This window comes from Onychostruthus taczanowskii, unplaced genomic scaffold (assembly GCF_017590055.1).
Source record: "Onychostruthus taczanowskii isolate IOZ18803 unplaced genomic scaffold, ASM1759005v1 scaffold22, whole genome shotgun sequence".
Classification (NCBI taxonomy): domain Eukaryota; kingdom Metazoa; phylum Chordata; class Aves; order Passeriformes; family Passeridae; genus Onychostruthus; species Onychostruthus taczanowskii.
Window position 1 is genome coordinate 6,089,856 of NW_024499462.1, and position 16,600 is coordinate 6,106,455.

At 38.5% G+C, this 16,600-nt stretch overlaps 1 protein-coding gene across 9 annotated transcripts in view; it reads left to right on the forward strand.

Moving 5' to 3' along the window:
* Window positions 1–16,600, forward strand: part of LDB3 (LIM domain binding 3) — a 115,642-nt gene that overhangs the window by 62,017 nt on the left and 37,025 nt on the right. For 6 of the 9 annotated variants that reach the window (XM_041405068.1, XM_041405067.1, XM_041405069.1 and 3 more), the window contains exons 6-7: window positions 8,935–9,104; window positions 10,055–10,091. In XM_041405068.1, the coding sequence (XP_041261002.1) occupies window positions 8,935–9,104; window positions 10,055–10,091 (207 nt within the window). Of the gene's footprint in view, window positions 1–122; window positions 146–3,434; window positions 3,639–8,934; window positions 9,105–10,054; window positions 10,092–13,515; window positions 14,415–16,600 lie in introns of those variants that run through there. The other 3 variants (XM_041405072.1, XM_041405075.1, XM_041405076.1) reach the window with 2 other exon arrangements.

A 16,600-nucleotide genomic window follows, 5' to 3' on the forward strand; every position in this document is an offset into this window, starting at 1 on the left:
GATGGTCTGAGAAGAGCTGTAGTAACCTTTTGTAAATATCTTTTGCCCTTTGCACTCTACAAACTATTGACTTTTCTGTGTGGTTGGTTTTGATGTTATTTGTTCTCTTTCTCTTCTTCTAGGTCATAACCAACACCGCTGCCAAGTTAGTATCACCTCTGTGTAGTGCCAGATATTTGTGTGACGCTGTGTGTGAAGATGTGTTTTCTGGGGTAGCATGATCCCCTGTGTTCCTGCTGTGTCTGCTTGCAAGTGCAAGTATTTTTTTAAACATCTGCTTGGTGTGGCAGGCGCCCTGCACTGCTCCTGCTGTCCAGCAGTGCTCCCACTTGGCATTTCTCAGTGTTCCTCTAATGCTGTGGATGGAGCTGCCACCTGAGCCTGCCCAGTTCTAAAAGCTTTCAGGTGGTTGTTCTTCTATGGGCAGGTTTAAGTCCTCTTGAATCTTTAAGTCATCTTCATGCCCTCGGAGTTTGGAGAGCGTTTTCTGAGCCTTTTTTGCTGCATTATTAGTAAAGTACTTTAAGCTTCAATGTTAAATTAATTTCTAAAGTCTGCTAAAATTCAAATTTAGGTTGCAGTAAGATATTGATATGGGGAAAAAAATCTATTAATTGATTTACCTTGATAAATCTATTGCCCAAAAAAGAAATAACTATTGACTTGAAAATGCGATTGACCTGCTTTATTTAGGAGATTTCAGAGAGTCCTCAGTTTTGACCTTTAGTTTTCTAGAGGCAGACGATTGTCTCTAAACTCTTGCTTTTTGCCTCTGACCTGAGTGTTGTCCATAAATTGCTGGAGACTGGGTTAAACTGATTATGAAATAAATAATCTAATAGTAAAATGTCAAATTTAAACTGACAGTACAAAGTTAGGAGTATTAGAATACATAAAGTTGAAATAATATTTAGTACATATAATTTACATTGATCTTGCATTCTCTGTTGATTTCAGTGAAGTGTGGGTGTGATGATGTAAGTCCTTTGGAGTGAAAAATCCTAGCTAGTTTACATTAATAATTATTCTGACAGGATTGTCTTAGAGAGCAGAAGTCACTTTATAGGGGTGTTTGTAATCTTACTTGCTTTGGGATTTATTTTTCCTGATCTTTTGTAGCTTAGGAGAAAGATCCCGTTCATTTTGCAGAGGTGCTGTCTCTGCAGCCTTACCTCTGCCACTTTGTCCTAGAGCCCAGCACTCCTTACAAGCACTAATATCTTCTGTTTGCTTCCAGAGTTGGAAAAAGAGCTCAGCAGTTCGCTATCTGTACATTTTTTCTGTTATTTTTATTGGAATCCTGTTAGCACTTTACTGGAAGTTTGGCTTAGGTGTACATAATGTGACTAAAACCTCTTGAAAGACATCACTAAAATTGTTTAAAGACCACAAGTGAAAGCCCAAATGACTCCTGCTGCTACCATGAGGGAAGTTTAGGCTGTTCTAACATTAGTAGCTTTGATTTCTATAACTGACTGTGGAAACAAATTGCTTAGAACATTATTTTTTAAAGGTGCCATATTTAACCTCTGTCCTTTCCTTCACACAATCTTCTCAGATCTTGAGTTTAGAATCTCTTTAGTACTTCCAACAGTGTGAAAGAAAGAGAACACTAAATTCAAGATCTTGAGGACCTGTGTGTTTGTAATTATCATGCGATTGTTTAGGGTGTTACACAGAAAAGAGATACTGTTGAAGTCAGGCATGTGCATGCTCAGTACAGCAACCTGCACGTCTCTGCACATCACCCCTCCAGAGATGATGCCATTGTAATTATAGGATTGTCAGAGTTGATGAATAGTTAAGGGAGATGTGTTTTAAATGTGAGAATGTCTTGGTAAAAAAGAGAATTTTCACTTTTTTTGAATGCATAATGCTGCTTCCCAGTTCCCTCCCTTAAAATGTTGGCATGTGCAAGTGAAGGCTGTGGCTGTGATGCAGCATGTGCACCTGTGTGTCTCTGGTCCTTGTGCATGTGGCTGTCGATGTTCTATCAAGGATTTGCAGTTATATATGACTGTATCTCTGTCCATCCTCAGTCAGGGCATCCCACCAAACAAAAGGCTGAAAACAGAGTGGAGTCCTCTGGCTGGCTTCAGAGGTGTGGCTGGCACAGCACATGTGATAGTCTCCAGATAATTAAGTCAGATGGCTGCCAGCCTTACATGAGTTTACCTTTTTCATCATGCTGGATTGAGTTTTAACTCTCACCCTCTGAGGCTACCCATGGTAAACAGGCACACTGTTTTGTGTGTAAAGAGAAAAAACAGTATTAGCCAATATCCTTGCAATCCAATGTCTTAAAGTGAAAAGGAAAATTGTTCCAATCAAACAGAATTAAATTCTTCAGCAGTTCTTTTGCAGGGGGAGAAATACCTATTTCCAGCTTTTGGGTTCAGTTCTGAATGAAACATTTATGAAATATCTGTTATGTCACAAAGGATGGAATTCCCAGTTTTGTCCAGTTTGGTGAGTGTATGGAATCACTCCTGCTGGCCATTGGTCATTGGAACTCTGGACAGTGCTCAGTCCATGGCTATAGGACTAGAATTATCCACAACTCAGTCCTACAAGAAAACCAGCTGCTCTTTGGCTGCAGTCTGACATCAAACTGACTCGTTCTGGTGTCATGGAAGCTTCAGTTAACTTGCTTTAGGGGCTCAGTCTGTCAAATATAAAGTCTTTCCTTGTAAATGGAGTCACTGGAAACTAAGGCAGCAACTCTTCAACTGCACTTGTCCCATTGGTTGCAATGTTGGATATTTTGATCTGGGGCTGAGCATTTATCATGCCATAGCAGCACTTCAGGCTGTCTGTACAGCGATTTTGGGAAGATTTAGTCTTTGTAAGGAAAGCCTTGAAGATTAAAAGGTGCTAGTACTAAATTTCACTGTGATTAATAACACAGAGAAAGTACTGAAATCTTCTAAATAATAGAGAACCTGATATCTCTTCACTGTACTTTCTAGACCTTTGTAAGACCCTTCTGAAAACACAAATGGATGAAAAAAAATATGGGAATTCTCTGCACTGTGCATGTACTTCCCATGGACATGCATATATACATGTGCATGTTTGTATACACTTAGATGTATATATGCATATAATAACAGAATTTTTGAATATGTAAGTATTGCACAAATACTTACAGATTTTTTTTTTGAGATTTTAATACAGTGACAGCTATTTCACCATTTTTTCCTTTCTATACATCGTAAGCCAACCCAAAAATGACATCCATTAGCACAGCCATCTTTTCGCTGTGGCTTGGTACTTATATTGTCTGTGCTTTCCTGATGAGAAAATTTGGTGAGATGCCATGAACAGACATGCACACTCCTCTCTTGGTGGTGCTTCCCTCACTTAACTTCACGCCTCTCTCCTTTCTTCCCCTCCCTTCCTTCCCCATGGAACCTCACTCTTGCATAACCCAGCACGGACTTCACGGAGCGTTTCAACCCCAATGTCCTGAAGGACTCTGCCCTGTCTACCCACAAACCCATTGAGGTGAAGGGCCTTGGCGGCAAGGCTACCATAATTCACGCGCAGTATAACACCCCGATCAGCATGTATTCCCAGGATGCTATCATGGATGCAATTGCAGGCCAGGCACAAGCCCAGGGTGGAGAATTTGCTGGGTAAGGTTATTTCCTTCTGTGGAATGCTCTTTCTCTGCATGGTACTTGTAACATCCCTACCTGCATGACACATTTGCTCTTCCTGGACTCTTCCTTTTTTCCTGGGTGAAAAATGTGTATCAATCCTAGACAGTGTCGAAAAGCACTTCCATGTTTTTGAATTTAAAAGGATGGATCACCAGAAAATCATAGCATGGTTTGTTATTGGAAGGGACATTCATGTTCCAAGCCCCTACCATGGTCAGGGGTACGTTAATTTAACCTAGCTTTTTTGTATTCCTCCTAGAACTGGTAAACCCCACAAAAATACATCTAATGCTCTGTATATGATATTGGATGGCTTTTCATTCCTGGCAACCATGATTTATAATAGTCACTATTGTATGCATAGCTCAGAAAGGACAGAAAAGGGGGATGGAATTTTTATTGAGACATGAAAAATGTAAAATATTTATTTAGCACTGGCTACTGTTTTGTTCTTCAGAATGGAATGTTTTGCTGTATTTTCCCTATCCCCAGTTTACATACAGTACATGTGTTTTACACAGATCCTTTGGACTATGGCAAAATTCCCTGATCTTTAATAACTCTGCTTTTCCAATGCATGTCTTTGGTAATCTTACCTGATTAACTTGTCCAGAGTTATAATAGCTTTACTGAAATTACATGTAAAATAAAAGTAGCCAGGTTTATCTCTTACCGGGTGCACTTCTGCCTAAAATAGAATTTGCCTTCCTTTGGTATGACACCAAAATACAGCTGTAGCAACACACTTCAATGTAGTTTCTTTTCCATATGTCAGCTGCAGGCTTATTCAAAATGAGGATGGTTTATGTATTTGCTTGTTCTCCCTTTTGCTGGCCATTTTTCTCTCTTTTTTATAATTATTTGTCTTTTCTGCTAACTTTTTGCACCAATATTGCTGTTCATCACAGCTGTCCCTCATGATGGATCACAAGCAATACCTTTGGCCATGACTCAGTGAATCTCCACAGGTGTTGATAGACTCGTACTTCCAATTAGTGAAGTACAAAGAAGTTCATTTGTGTTCTCTATAAGAGTTCACATCCTTCATAGGCGTGGATTGTAGGAGACATTTTATGATACATTGGCACTTTGTATTAAATGCTGTAGCTTTATATGATCCAAATAGTAATGTTTAAAAAAATTACCTATTTAAATGATCAGATGATTATAAAGTTAATGCTGTATATGTGGATCCTTTTCATTTTATAAGTTTGCTTTAGTTTCCTCTGTGATACTCTGAACTTTAATTTGCAGTGAAAACCATAATGTTCCTTAGCTTGCTTAGTCAATCAAGTCTGAGTTAAGATTTTGCTTAATGTGGAAGTATTTGTATCAGAAGATTTTGATATAAAAGCAGACCAAATTGTGTGCCGATTCATTTTGTCTCAGTTATCAGCCTATAATTTGGTCTTGGTTCTTAATTAATAATCTTAGTCCTTTTCATTTGTCCACAAGTATCCGTAGGGTGGTAAGCACACTCAGACTGCACATCTGAAGGGCAGACAGCAGCTGGAAACAGTTTACTTATTTTATCAATGATGAAGGACAGGCAGGCTTAAGATAGGAATTCATTTTCTAGTTTCACCATTTTAAATCAGTGATTTTGTATCTTCATGAGATCAGAGTCAGACTCTTGTTACTTTGGAATAAGCCACACTTACTGGATCACCACGGAAAACATAAAGGGAAGGACAGAATTATTCAGACTCAGACTCCATGTTGAAACTTAAAGGTAGAAAATTTTGAATGCCCTGACTTGATATATTTTTCTACTCTTTGTTTTTCTGTTTTAATTGATCTTGCTAAACCCAGAACCAGGAGTTAGGTAGCTAGAGTAAAACCATGTGGACAGTGCATTTTGAGTAGATTTCTGTCAAACGACTTCTAAATTCCATTATGCAGTTTCAGCCAAATTCACAAGTTCTATAAAGACACAAATCCAGTACCTTATTGGGAATAAGTTCTGACAGTCGAAGTAGCAGAATAAAGAATGTGGTTGTACAAACTAAGGTCTTGTGTGTCCTCTGCAATAAGTCAGCTTGGCTGGTTATTTACCAGTCTACCTGAACTTTTGTTTGTTGGGTTGTGGGGTTTTTACCTTTTAGAGCATTTTTTAAAACAGCTGGAATCAGTCTAATACCTGATGTCACAATATTTTGTTTTATGTCTACATCAGGGGTAGAACATTGCAGCATTCCTAAGTTTTTACTTAATATCTGCCGAAATTAAATCTGCGTCATGTATTCAGGGAGTTATTCACACAGTAAACCATAGTTTATAATGAACTCCAAAAAATAAAATTCCATTGCTACTTATTCAGAGAGGTTTGACTATCTTTAAAGCTTGTTTTAATGGTAAAAATGTGTGACTTAAATGATGATAAGAAAAAGGAAAATTATTTTTATTGACTCCTACTAGAATACCTTAGGCTCTAGATTAAAAGCTTGCACAGCTCCAACCCATTTGGGAAAATGGGTTTTCAGTAGCATCAATTTAAAGTAATATGCTTAAAGATGCATGATATTTCTGCACATCCACACCCAGATGGAAAGAAATTAAATTACAAAGAGGTATAACAGAGGTATTAACATGGTTATGTGCATCTTTAGGCTGTTTGTAAGAATCAGCTGTCACATTTAGGTTTATGAAATGCTCATAATCAGCGATCCGCTCTATTTTACACTTCCATGCTGAGTGGCTCATATGTCCTAGTTATTCATCCACAATATAATTATGTTTTTAAAAAAAGAAAAAGGCCTGCTGAATTAAAGACAGAGTTGGAAATACTCCAGTGTATTGCATTAATTTAGTTCAATTTATATGAGCATGTTTCACTCTGCTGGGGAGGTTAATTCACCAAGCTCCATTTCCTGCCTTAATCATCTACCATAAGGATATTAATATGTCATATTAATGCCACACATTGCTACTGTGAAATTTGTAGTCCAGCCTCCAGCTCTAGTTTTTTAACAATGCTTGCGTTAGTGGCATATCTGTACATAAACCTTTGAACTGCTTTTTTGTACATAGATCATAATATACAAAGAAAGCATTTGAGCTAGAGGATTTAAGCAGAGGAATTTGAAGTGTCTGTGCTGACACACCACTGCTGCCACAGTGGTCCATGGTTGAAATCAGCAGCAGTGTCTATCCAGTGGTTTATTATCCACTCTAGAACAGCATTCTGCTGGGAAATTTGCTGTCCCATACAGCAGGTTTTCAAGCTTCTGCAAGATTAAGAAGTCACTGTGGGAATATGAAGTTAACTGTTGTCCCACATCAGACAGTCACTTCTGGTATTCATATGGGGCAGGTTCTGGATGTGAAGCACCCTGAAGTGCCCTGGGGACTTGAAAACTGGGTCACCTTTTGGGGAACATCACTGTGACAGAACTTTGAGCATAGCCAAGTGTCAGAAGCAGCAACAGAACAGTCCCAAGGGCGTTGCTCTGACTTAGTGTTGGTATTACAGAGAATCTCTTTGCCATGCAAAGACTGTTCCTGGAGAAGGCAGAACTCACTGCTGTCCTTTCCTTCCTGCCTCAGCAAGCCCTTTAGCTTGTGTAATGGACCAGAAGAGGAGGACTACTGTTCTCTCTCCCCTCTTCCACCTAAAGAAGGCTATGGCACCACTTTGTCCATGCAGGAGCAGCACTAGTGGAAGTCACTGATGGCAGAGCCTTCCCAAAATAAACAAGTCTGCATTCTGCCTTCTGTACCTGCTAGTGTTTGGATATTGTAAGGACTGTGGTCTAGGAAACTCAAGCTAAAAAAGGAGCTCAAAAACGTTGCTTCCTCCTACAGGCCATCTTTCACACTAAGGAACTTTTTTACATAACTTGTATGTTTCGTGGCAGAGCTTAAACTGAAGAGTCAAGTTTTTCTCTAAATTCACCTAAGCTGCATTCCACCCCACAGCTGATTGTGTGGAAACACACAAAAAAAACTTAACTGGGGTTTGCACTTGGGTGGTTCCTCAGGAAAGTGAGAAGTTTGCATATGTGGGGGTTATAAATACATGGTATTGTGTGTAAATCCATCAAACCAGTGTATGTTACCTAGTGCTGAAGAAGAGGAGTGTGTCAGCTTGGAAATACTCTGATATTTAAAGCACTACCTGGTAACATTTGCATCCCACTCTATGTAGGATGTCAGACATCCTGGCTTTTCATGACTTCTCTCAGGCTTTCAAATCACAGACCCAACTTCTCTGTAGATTTTCTCTGCACAGTGGTATCTTAGCACTAACTTTGAGCCTGAACCAAGGAAGCAACTGTTGGACCAAATGGCCCTTAACTTTAAACAGAACTGTTTCTCAGTTTTCATGAAGTTGAGCTTGCTGCTTGCAAAGCTCTTTATGGAATAGCATAAAGCTGTTACAATAAATCACTTGCTTCAAAAATAGACCTTGTATTTAGAGCAGCCATGGAGCCAAGTTGCTCCAAGCACACATCATTCCCTCACTGTATATTTCTGCAGCTCTGTTAATAGTTAATTTTAATTCTGCTATGCAGAAGTTATTTTCACTGGGGGAAAAAAAGCCCACCAAAACCTATTAAGTTACTGTGCTTGTTTCTAGCCTGCATCATAAATCAAAGTGAGGTTTCCTATGTAGCTTTGACTTTAGCTGTGCACACCTGGATGTATCACTTTGCAAGATGATTAAGCATGTTGTAAGATCCTGAGACACATTCAGTCATTAAAGATTTCAGATACTACTTATATATGTAAGTCTTGAATGCAAGTCTAGACTTCCTGTGCTTCACATGTTTAGTAGACAATAAATCCAGACTATGGCAGATAGAAGTTCAATTCAGTTTGAAAAAGAATCATCTCTAGAAAAAGCTGTAAAAGCCTACCTCATTGTTTTTATACTGAAACATGGGTTTATTTCTAATTGCAACCTTAAGGTACACTGGCTCAACACTGTAATTTAAAGAAAACATAAAACAGTACCAACATGAAGTTGTTTCTATAAGAAATAATATGTCACCAAAATGGTCGGAGAAATAAATGGTTTTGCCTATTCTCCACATATTATTCTAACCACTGCACGCTTGTGTACCTGCATTGGCTGAGGAATCATGAACAAGTATGTCCAAACAGATTTGAATGAAAACAGGCCCTTTCAGAGACAGAATGAGCCATAACATAAAATTGATCTGTGTATTTTTTTAAGAAGTGATCATTTCAAAGCCATTCTGGGGATGGCTGGGTGAGAAACTGTGACCAGAGAGCTGCTTCCAACATTTCCCTTTCTGAATTGCAGTACCCTCCCTATAAAGGATCCTCACGTAGACAGTGCCTCTCCGGTGTATCAGGCTGTGCTTAAAACTCAGAACAAGCCTGAGGAGGACAGTGAGGACTGGAGCCGTCGCTCTGCCAACCTGCAGTCCAAGTCCTTCCGCATCCTTGCCCAGATGACTGGAACTGAGTACAGTAAGTTGAATGGCAAAACATCCCCCTCATCCTGATTTTAGATTCATGTCTTTTCCTCGCTGCCCTGGTATTGGCCACTGATATTCAGGGAGTACTCTTGTCCAGGCTCATGTAGTTGTCAGAAGGGTGAAGATCCTGGATGTAACTTGAGAGAACTCAGAAATCAAAGTGAGCAATCTCGCTTTATGCTTTATAAAGAAAATTCTTTTGCCAAGGGCCTCAGCATAAAAGTATAACAGATTGTACAGTAAATGAGCATTTGGGACCCCATAGTTATTCCTACTTAGAAATCAAGTCTCTGCAGTGCAATCTTTGGTTTTCCTGCAGCCTAGGCATACAGAGCTGTCCATTCTTTAGACAAAAATGATAAACATGTCATGTCTTCTGTAATAGTCTTGTTTAGAAGTGACTTCTGGAGGTCAAAAACAAATGAATCACCATTTGTATGGAATCTACATCTCTATCAGCCCTGTTATCTAAACCTAGATCTGAGTATCACAGAGCTTTAACCTTGTTGCCTATGGAAATGTTTTTATGGCTGCCTGGTACTCAGCTCACGGGTGGTTCCTAATGTAAAGAGAAGGAAGGTCAGGGCCTTTTCCCACATCAGGGGGAAATATTTAGTATTTCCTTCCCCCATTAATGTGCTGCTGCTGTCTCTCCTGCTTTGTACAAAACGGCAGGACCTCTCTATAGAATCATTGCCTACAGCTGTGAAACACTGCTAATAATGAATGGGAAAGTAGTTGTAATAGCTACCTTCTTCCTAACATCCTCCTTCTTGTCTCTAGGGAACTGCTATCTTCATGATGTTCTTTCAAATTCCATTGCTGCCAAGTCAGTGTGAATGCACCTTTAGATAGGCTTTTGATAAGTTTCTAAAGAATTTAAAATAGCATAAAGCCAATTCCTTTCTTTCTGTTTTTTAACTGAATCATTTTTTCCTACAGTGCAAGATCCAGATGAAGAAGCCCTGAGGAGGTCAAGGTAGGCAAGTCCCTGTGAAAAATACAGCATTCTCCTTCCTGATAACCCAATAATGTTTTAAAATGGCATTAATATGAACTTCCTTTATTATATTTTTGTCCTAAAAAATTCTAACACATTTACTTAAAAATCACTAAATTTAAAGTGCTGTCATTGAGAGGCATTTGAATGAGAAGGATAATGAATCAGCATGTTTTTAGGAAAAACAGTGCAAAATTGCTGAAGTGTGTGCTCAAATCTGAAAGCTCTCTGCTCATGCAACTTTCCTGTACTTTACTGGGTGTGTGAATGTCATGAGTTCCAAGCCCTGTGTAACTACTTGAATGTGTAAGTGGATAAAGAATATGTAATGTTGTGATAGCACTGAAATATGTGAGCAATTTATTTGGATGTCCCTCTGATTGACATTTGATTCTCCTTAAATGATACAGTAAAGGAGTTGTTTCCATTCATACCCATACTCATTGGTTTATGTTTTGTTTGGAATAAATATGACCTAAATTTGTAGAATATGGAAGCACAGGACTGCTTTTGCTAATGGATAAATGTATTTGTTTCATATGATGTATCTAAAACACTGAAAAAGAGGATATGTTCAGAGATATAATATGGAATTAAAGATTTATCATCATCCTGCATAGCCAGGAAATAGATGTATTAAATATTACTATGTTGAGCTTAAAAACTGCAGTTGAGTCAGAAGCATTCTGCATGCAATCCTTAGTTTCTGTTTGCATACTTCAAATCCCTGTTTCACTGTAGCTGCTCTAAGCCACCAGCTGGGTTTTTGATGTGTTGGGTACTCAATCCACCTCTTCTTTTTCTATTTTATATTTTACGGCTCTGTGGGTTCTTTAAAGGTTCTGAGCTTTTGATCGCAGTGCAGGTTGCAAATGTTGAATCAGTGAGAAAGAGATCTGCTGTCTTCCCTGTGAGAATACAAGAATGCTTTCAGTTGGTGTTTGCTGTAAACCCTCCGCTGCAGTTCGCCCACGTTCATGGCTGGGTGCCTGAACATTGGGCTTGACATTATAGCCCTCAGGGATTTATTTCTTCCCTCAAATAAGCAAGCCTAATTCTCATTACATGTATTGTGCATTATCTGTTTTGATGTAATAGCACACATCCAAATCCTTATTATGATGGGATTTAAAGCATTGTGCTGAACTTCACATTGCCCCATTCATATCTGAGAGTAGTATGTGTTTTTAAAGAAGTAATCTCTCTAGGTCTAATCTGTGGCTTTGGAAAAGACAAAATTGTGGAAAATTGACATGGCATGAGATACGTTGACAATAATTACCCGATAACACATCGACACATGTAAATTGCACATTCGATCCAGTGTAATTCCAAGTACATGACTACATCCACTATGCTTTGTACATTTTCTGCAGTCTTTAGGTATTGCTGTGTTATTCTTTTCTTGCCCAAGGATGCTTCTGGTTATGTTTAGGCACAGCTGAACAGGTTTAAGGTGTGCATTGGTAGTAGAGGCATAAGGGAGCATGTATCAGTAGTTACACAGGGACAGTGCAACTGGTGTAAGCTCTGGTGCAAGGAATGAACTGGAATCTCCTTCCTACCCCACTGGCACCATCTGGGTGCTTGATACTCACCTCAAACATTGGACAAACTTCACTGGGGATTTGGCAGCAGGACCCTGGCTGTGCAGGCATCCATCATTGTGGCCCCAGGGAGGCTGAGAGCAATCTCTCTCTGGTGTTTCTCTTGTCTCTTTGTGTCAGCTCCTCAGTGTAGCCAGCAGGAATTGCATGGAATGGTGATCAGGTTTCTTCCAAACACTTAGGAGTGGAGGGAAGAAAGATGTAGCTTATTTTAAGGAAGAACTGTTTTACATTAAAAGAGTCACTTTTAGATTGCTACTTCCAACTTCATGACATATGTTCAAAAAAACCCATAAACTTGGGAATTTGGTTGGCAGAACATTCCTGTCAGTTAATATTAATGAGTGTGTTGTATGACTGTCCTTTGCTCATGCTGCTGCTGTTTTGAAGGCACACATAAAAGTATAACTTGCTATGAAAACTTTTCATTGCTGGTATGATGATTGTTGTGGAGTATTTTCTGGAGAGATGGGATCCATTTCAAGCCAAACAGATGTTTCTGAATACCTTTTCCTTGAATGGAGGGGTAATATCTTCAAAGCAGAAAGGGAGTTCTTAAATTATATGTCAGACCCACTGGAGCTAGTATATTCTGGTGTAGCTGGAAAAAAAAATGCCATCCGAAAGTTTCAGCTGCAAATACTTTACATCTCTTAATTACCTAAAAGCATAAAAAATAGCTTGAGAAGTCATACATCAAGACTCCTTTAGGACTGTTGCTTGCATGGCAATGTGTTATTAAGCACAAAAGATTTAGAAATATCAGTGAGTTTGTTGGCATTTACTCTGTTTATTGTTTTGTGCTTTCCTCAGCCTGAGGAGTAAAACCAGCCCAGTCTGCTCCTTTCTGTTTGGCTGGTTTCACTCTCAAGTCCCACTGCATTAACACAATTAATTGTCTTGTGTTTTGAGTGTAAATAATGAGGAAAATAATGACCTTGTTTGCAATGACTGCAAAAAGTTTTGCAAATAATGAGAATATTTTCTTTTTCATTCTGTTTGATATACTTCTCCTTGACTGTGCTATCATCTCACATCTTCCTTCTTCCCCTTTTTATATACAAAAGCTGAATTTAAGTCATAGGGCATCTAGAAAAGATTAAATCCTGAGAGATGCTGAGCATGGCTCGAGCGCCCCAGTCTGCAGTCAGGGGTGGCAGGAGATGGACAATATTTCACAGGACTCTGCTTTGTAAATCCCCTGTTGTTCTGCTTTCTGACACACATGACCAGAAATATCTATGCAAAATGTCAACACTAATACTCACTAATTCTGAGGAAGCTGTAGTAAAGTACTGCTGAAACCTGGGCTTGGTGGTCCTTGCAGGAAGGACAGCAGGTTATATATGGGCTGACCTAAGTGTTAGAGAATGGAAAAAAATTTACATTCATTTTGCACTTGTATGAGTTAACTTCCACTGATTCCTTAGTTGTGTGAGAGGAAGGGAGAAGACAAGAGAAACTGCTGGGAGGAAAACAATGGGATTACACTGCATTTCTAGCAAAAGCAGCCCTGTAATACCAAGCACAAGTCAAAGAATAAGAAGTTATATCAAGTTGCTTCTCAAAAATAAACCACTGCAAAACCTTTCACACGTGGTCCAAAAAGCATCACCCAGCCTTCACTATGCTGATTTGAAAGCTGAGGAAAAAATCCAAATAAATTGCCACTGCCCTAGTTGTAAGGCAGGGGAGTGGTAGCCATGGTCCCTAACCCCTTTCTTTCTCCCTCCTTTCTTTCTTCTGTGTATGTGTGTCTCTCTCTGTCTCTGTCTCTCTCTTTCCTCATGCCACAGGGAGAGGTTTGAAACGGAACGTAACAGCCCACGCTTTGCCAAATTGCGCAACTGGCATCACGGCCTGTCCGCGCAGCTCCTTAATGTTAAAAGCTAAATGCCCCCAGTCCGAGGGCAACCACAGAGTCCCAGTAACACATTAACTGCTGGCCTGACCTAGAGCCTGAGCCTGCCACTCGTGCAAAGATGTGCTGCTAGGCACTAGGTTTCTGCTGTTAGCCTGTTAGCCATTCACTGTCACCAAAGGTGAAATCATGACACAGCCCAGGACATGTTCTTCATGATAAAGTAGTTTAGCTTTTTTTCCTTTATTATCTCAAACTTCGGTATGCAGAAAAACGTCACTATTGTAGTCTCTTGATTTTAATTCTAGAAGAAAATGAGAGGGAATTTATTGACAATATTTCTTTAGGAGGAAAAAGAATGAGATTTTTGCAGTTTTACTGATATAAAGATAATGAAGTAAGAGAAAGAAAGTTGAAAAGGAAAACTGATTGGCCTAGACTTTGCTAAATGTATAACACACTTAGTTTGCATAGTTGAATGATGCTGTTTGAAATAAGATATTAGCAATGTGAAGTTATATTTCAATATATTATACTGGCAAAAGTCATTTACTGAAACCATTGCTGTAAGTTTTGTGTTGGAAACCTTAATTTATCATTATATGAAAGAGAGATAGCTAAGGTTGCTCAGGATCTGCAGGGAAATGACATTTTGCTAGAGGTGATTTAAGAGTGAGAAGAATATATCATACTGCTGGTGCACTGAAGCTTTTAAAAGCATCTTGTAAGTTTTAAGGAATATGTTGCCCATTCTGTATTGCTCTTGCTTTGACTCACATCTTTTCTGTATATACCAGCATGCTTTATCTGAAATAAAAGGTTTTAAAACTAAAATAATTCTGTGCCTATTTTACACAGTACTTTATTCTGTTTTAATACAATAACTGCTTCAAGTGGTTACTGAAAGAAGACCTTTTCTTTCCCAAATATAAAATTTGGTCAAAAAGCTTTCCATTATTAACTGTAATTATTAATGAACTGTAAGTTGTCTGAATTGGAATAAACCTGATAAAGCAGTTGAGTTAGGTACCTTTATCTGGTAGCAGTAATTCCAATCAAAGGGATTAGTGCATGAGATCAGATTGAAACTATTACACTTTTTGCTGCTTCCAAATTTGTTTCAGCAGCTCGTACAAGAACCAAATTTTTTTCTGCATTATAGAAATAAGGAAAAGCTACTGTTCATGGAGAATTTTGCATGAATCAACCAAATACTGAAGTGTTTAAAGGATTATCATACATATATAAAAAACCTAATTCTTCACTATTACTTAAGAGTACATAAGCACTAATTCCTTTTAAAATGCATTTCACTTTTCTTAGCTAAATACCAGAGCTCTTCAGGACATGCTACTTAATTCACAACATGGATTTATATTTTCCGGGAACACAAACAGATTCTGATCACACTATCTTATTAGTACCTATGGTAAATCAGCATCACTGCATGAAATAAGAGCAACATTTTAACTTTTCCTGATTGTTGCCAGGAGCAACCTTTGGTGAACCAAAGTGGTAGTGAATTTTACTTATGTATGGGAAATTTTGATAGCATTTAAAATATCAATAGGCAATTACGATTATTTTCATAAACATAAAATGTACCTAAGTAAAATAATCTTCCAGTTCTAATTTTCAACCAAATTAGATGTTTTTATGAGTAAGTAGTAATACAGTCTCTACATGGTAACAACAATTGTGTATCCTTAATGTTTTATGAATATAATACAGATACTAGTCATTTCCAAGAGTTCTAGTGCATGTGTTAGAATGAAAATGTCTAGATTATATCTCAATGTTTACACTTAGTGTTATTTTGAAAGGTATTTTAATGATGTAAATTAAGTGCATATAAACCATGTAATCATATAGGGCAATAGTTTTAATCCTCTTTTCTATAGGATAAAAAATTGAATCTAATATTCTCCAAGCTTGTAGAATGTCAATTCTTTATGCAGTTACATGGAGAAAAAAAAGCAATAGGAAAAAAACTTGAATATGTGGCAGCTTTTAGAACTGCTGCAATGTTAAAGACCCTTTGTGAAGGTGCCTTCATTAATCCTTACAGCAAGATTTTTACTACAGCATATTTCAACTGCTTAGTCCAATTCCTTTTAAAAAATCTCACAAGTGATGGACTTTTTGTGTTAAAACTGTCAATCAAGTATTTCTATGTCATTTCTTTTTTATATTTAGACTAGTAATTCCTCAACTCTTACTCCTCAAAGATCTTCTTTCATGTTGTCATGGTGATCTTCAAGTCCAGAAAATTAATGTTATGGATCTTTTTTGTGTAGCTCTGAAGAGGCCTTGTTTTTGCTTCCTGAGGAGGGGGCAGACTTTGTCTGTAAGGCAGAGAAATTGGCCTGGATTTTTCACTCTACTGCATATCATTGCTAGTTAGAGGAACAAACCTGGGCCTGATTAAAAAGCATTAAATCTTCGGAAAAAAAACCAGTAGATTTGTTCAAGTGAAAGGGCAAGCCTAGCCTATTATATTTTAGTATGTTCAGGCTTATCTCACTCTATGTGACTTCTGAGTGACCAACCCTATCTTGCAGTGTTTCCTAAGCACTTGCAGAAGTCTGCTGTCTCACACAGGAAAATCACTCACAATTAATGACAGTGAGGCTTAAAATAGGTTCCTGATTGAAGACTCGATGAGTCCTGTAATTCTTTAAACCAGCACTGATGATAGGCAGGTGTATCTGTCCCATGCTGAGTATATTTTGACCTGTGACGGCTCTGCTGAGCAGAGGACAATGGTTGGTGACAATGCTGTCTTCTAAATAACCTCCATGCCAAAAATAAAGTAAAACACAGGATGTGGGTAGTCATGTGCACCCCCTGCCCTTCCCAATATTGCCAGTAAAGCGTAGTGTAATAAGCATTTAATGAAGACACAGCAGAGCTGATGCCAGTAGGAAATCAAAACCAAAAGGCCTTCCAGGTAAATCTGCTTGTCTGGTTATGGCACCAGGGACATGCTCCTTTTCTGCTGTGGTACAAGGCTGTTTGAA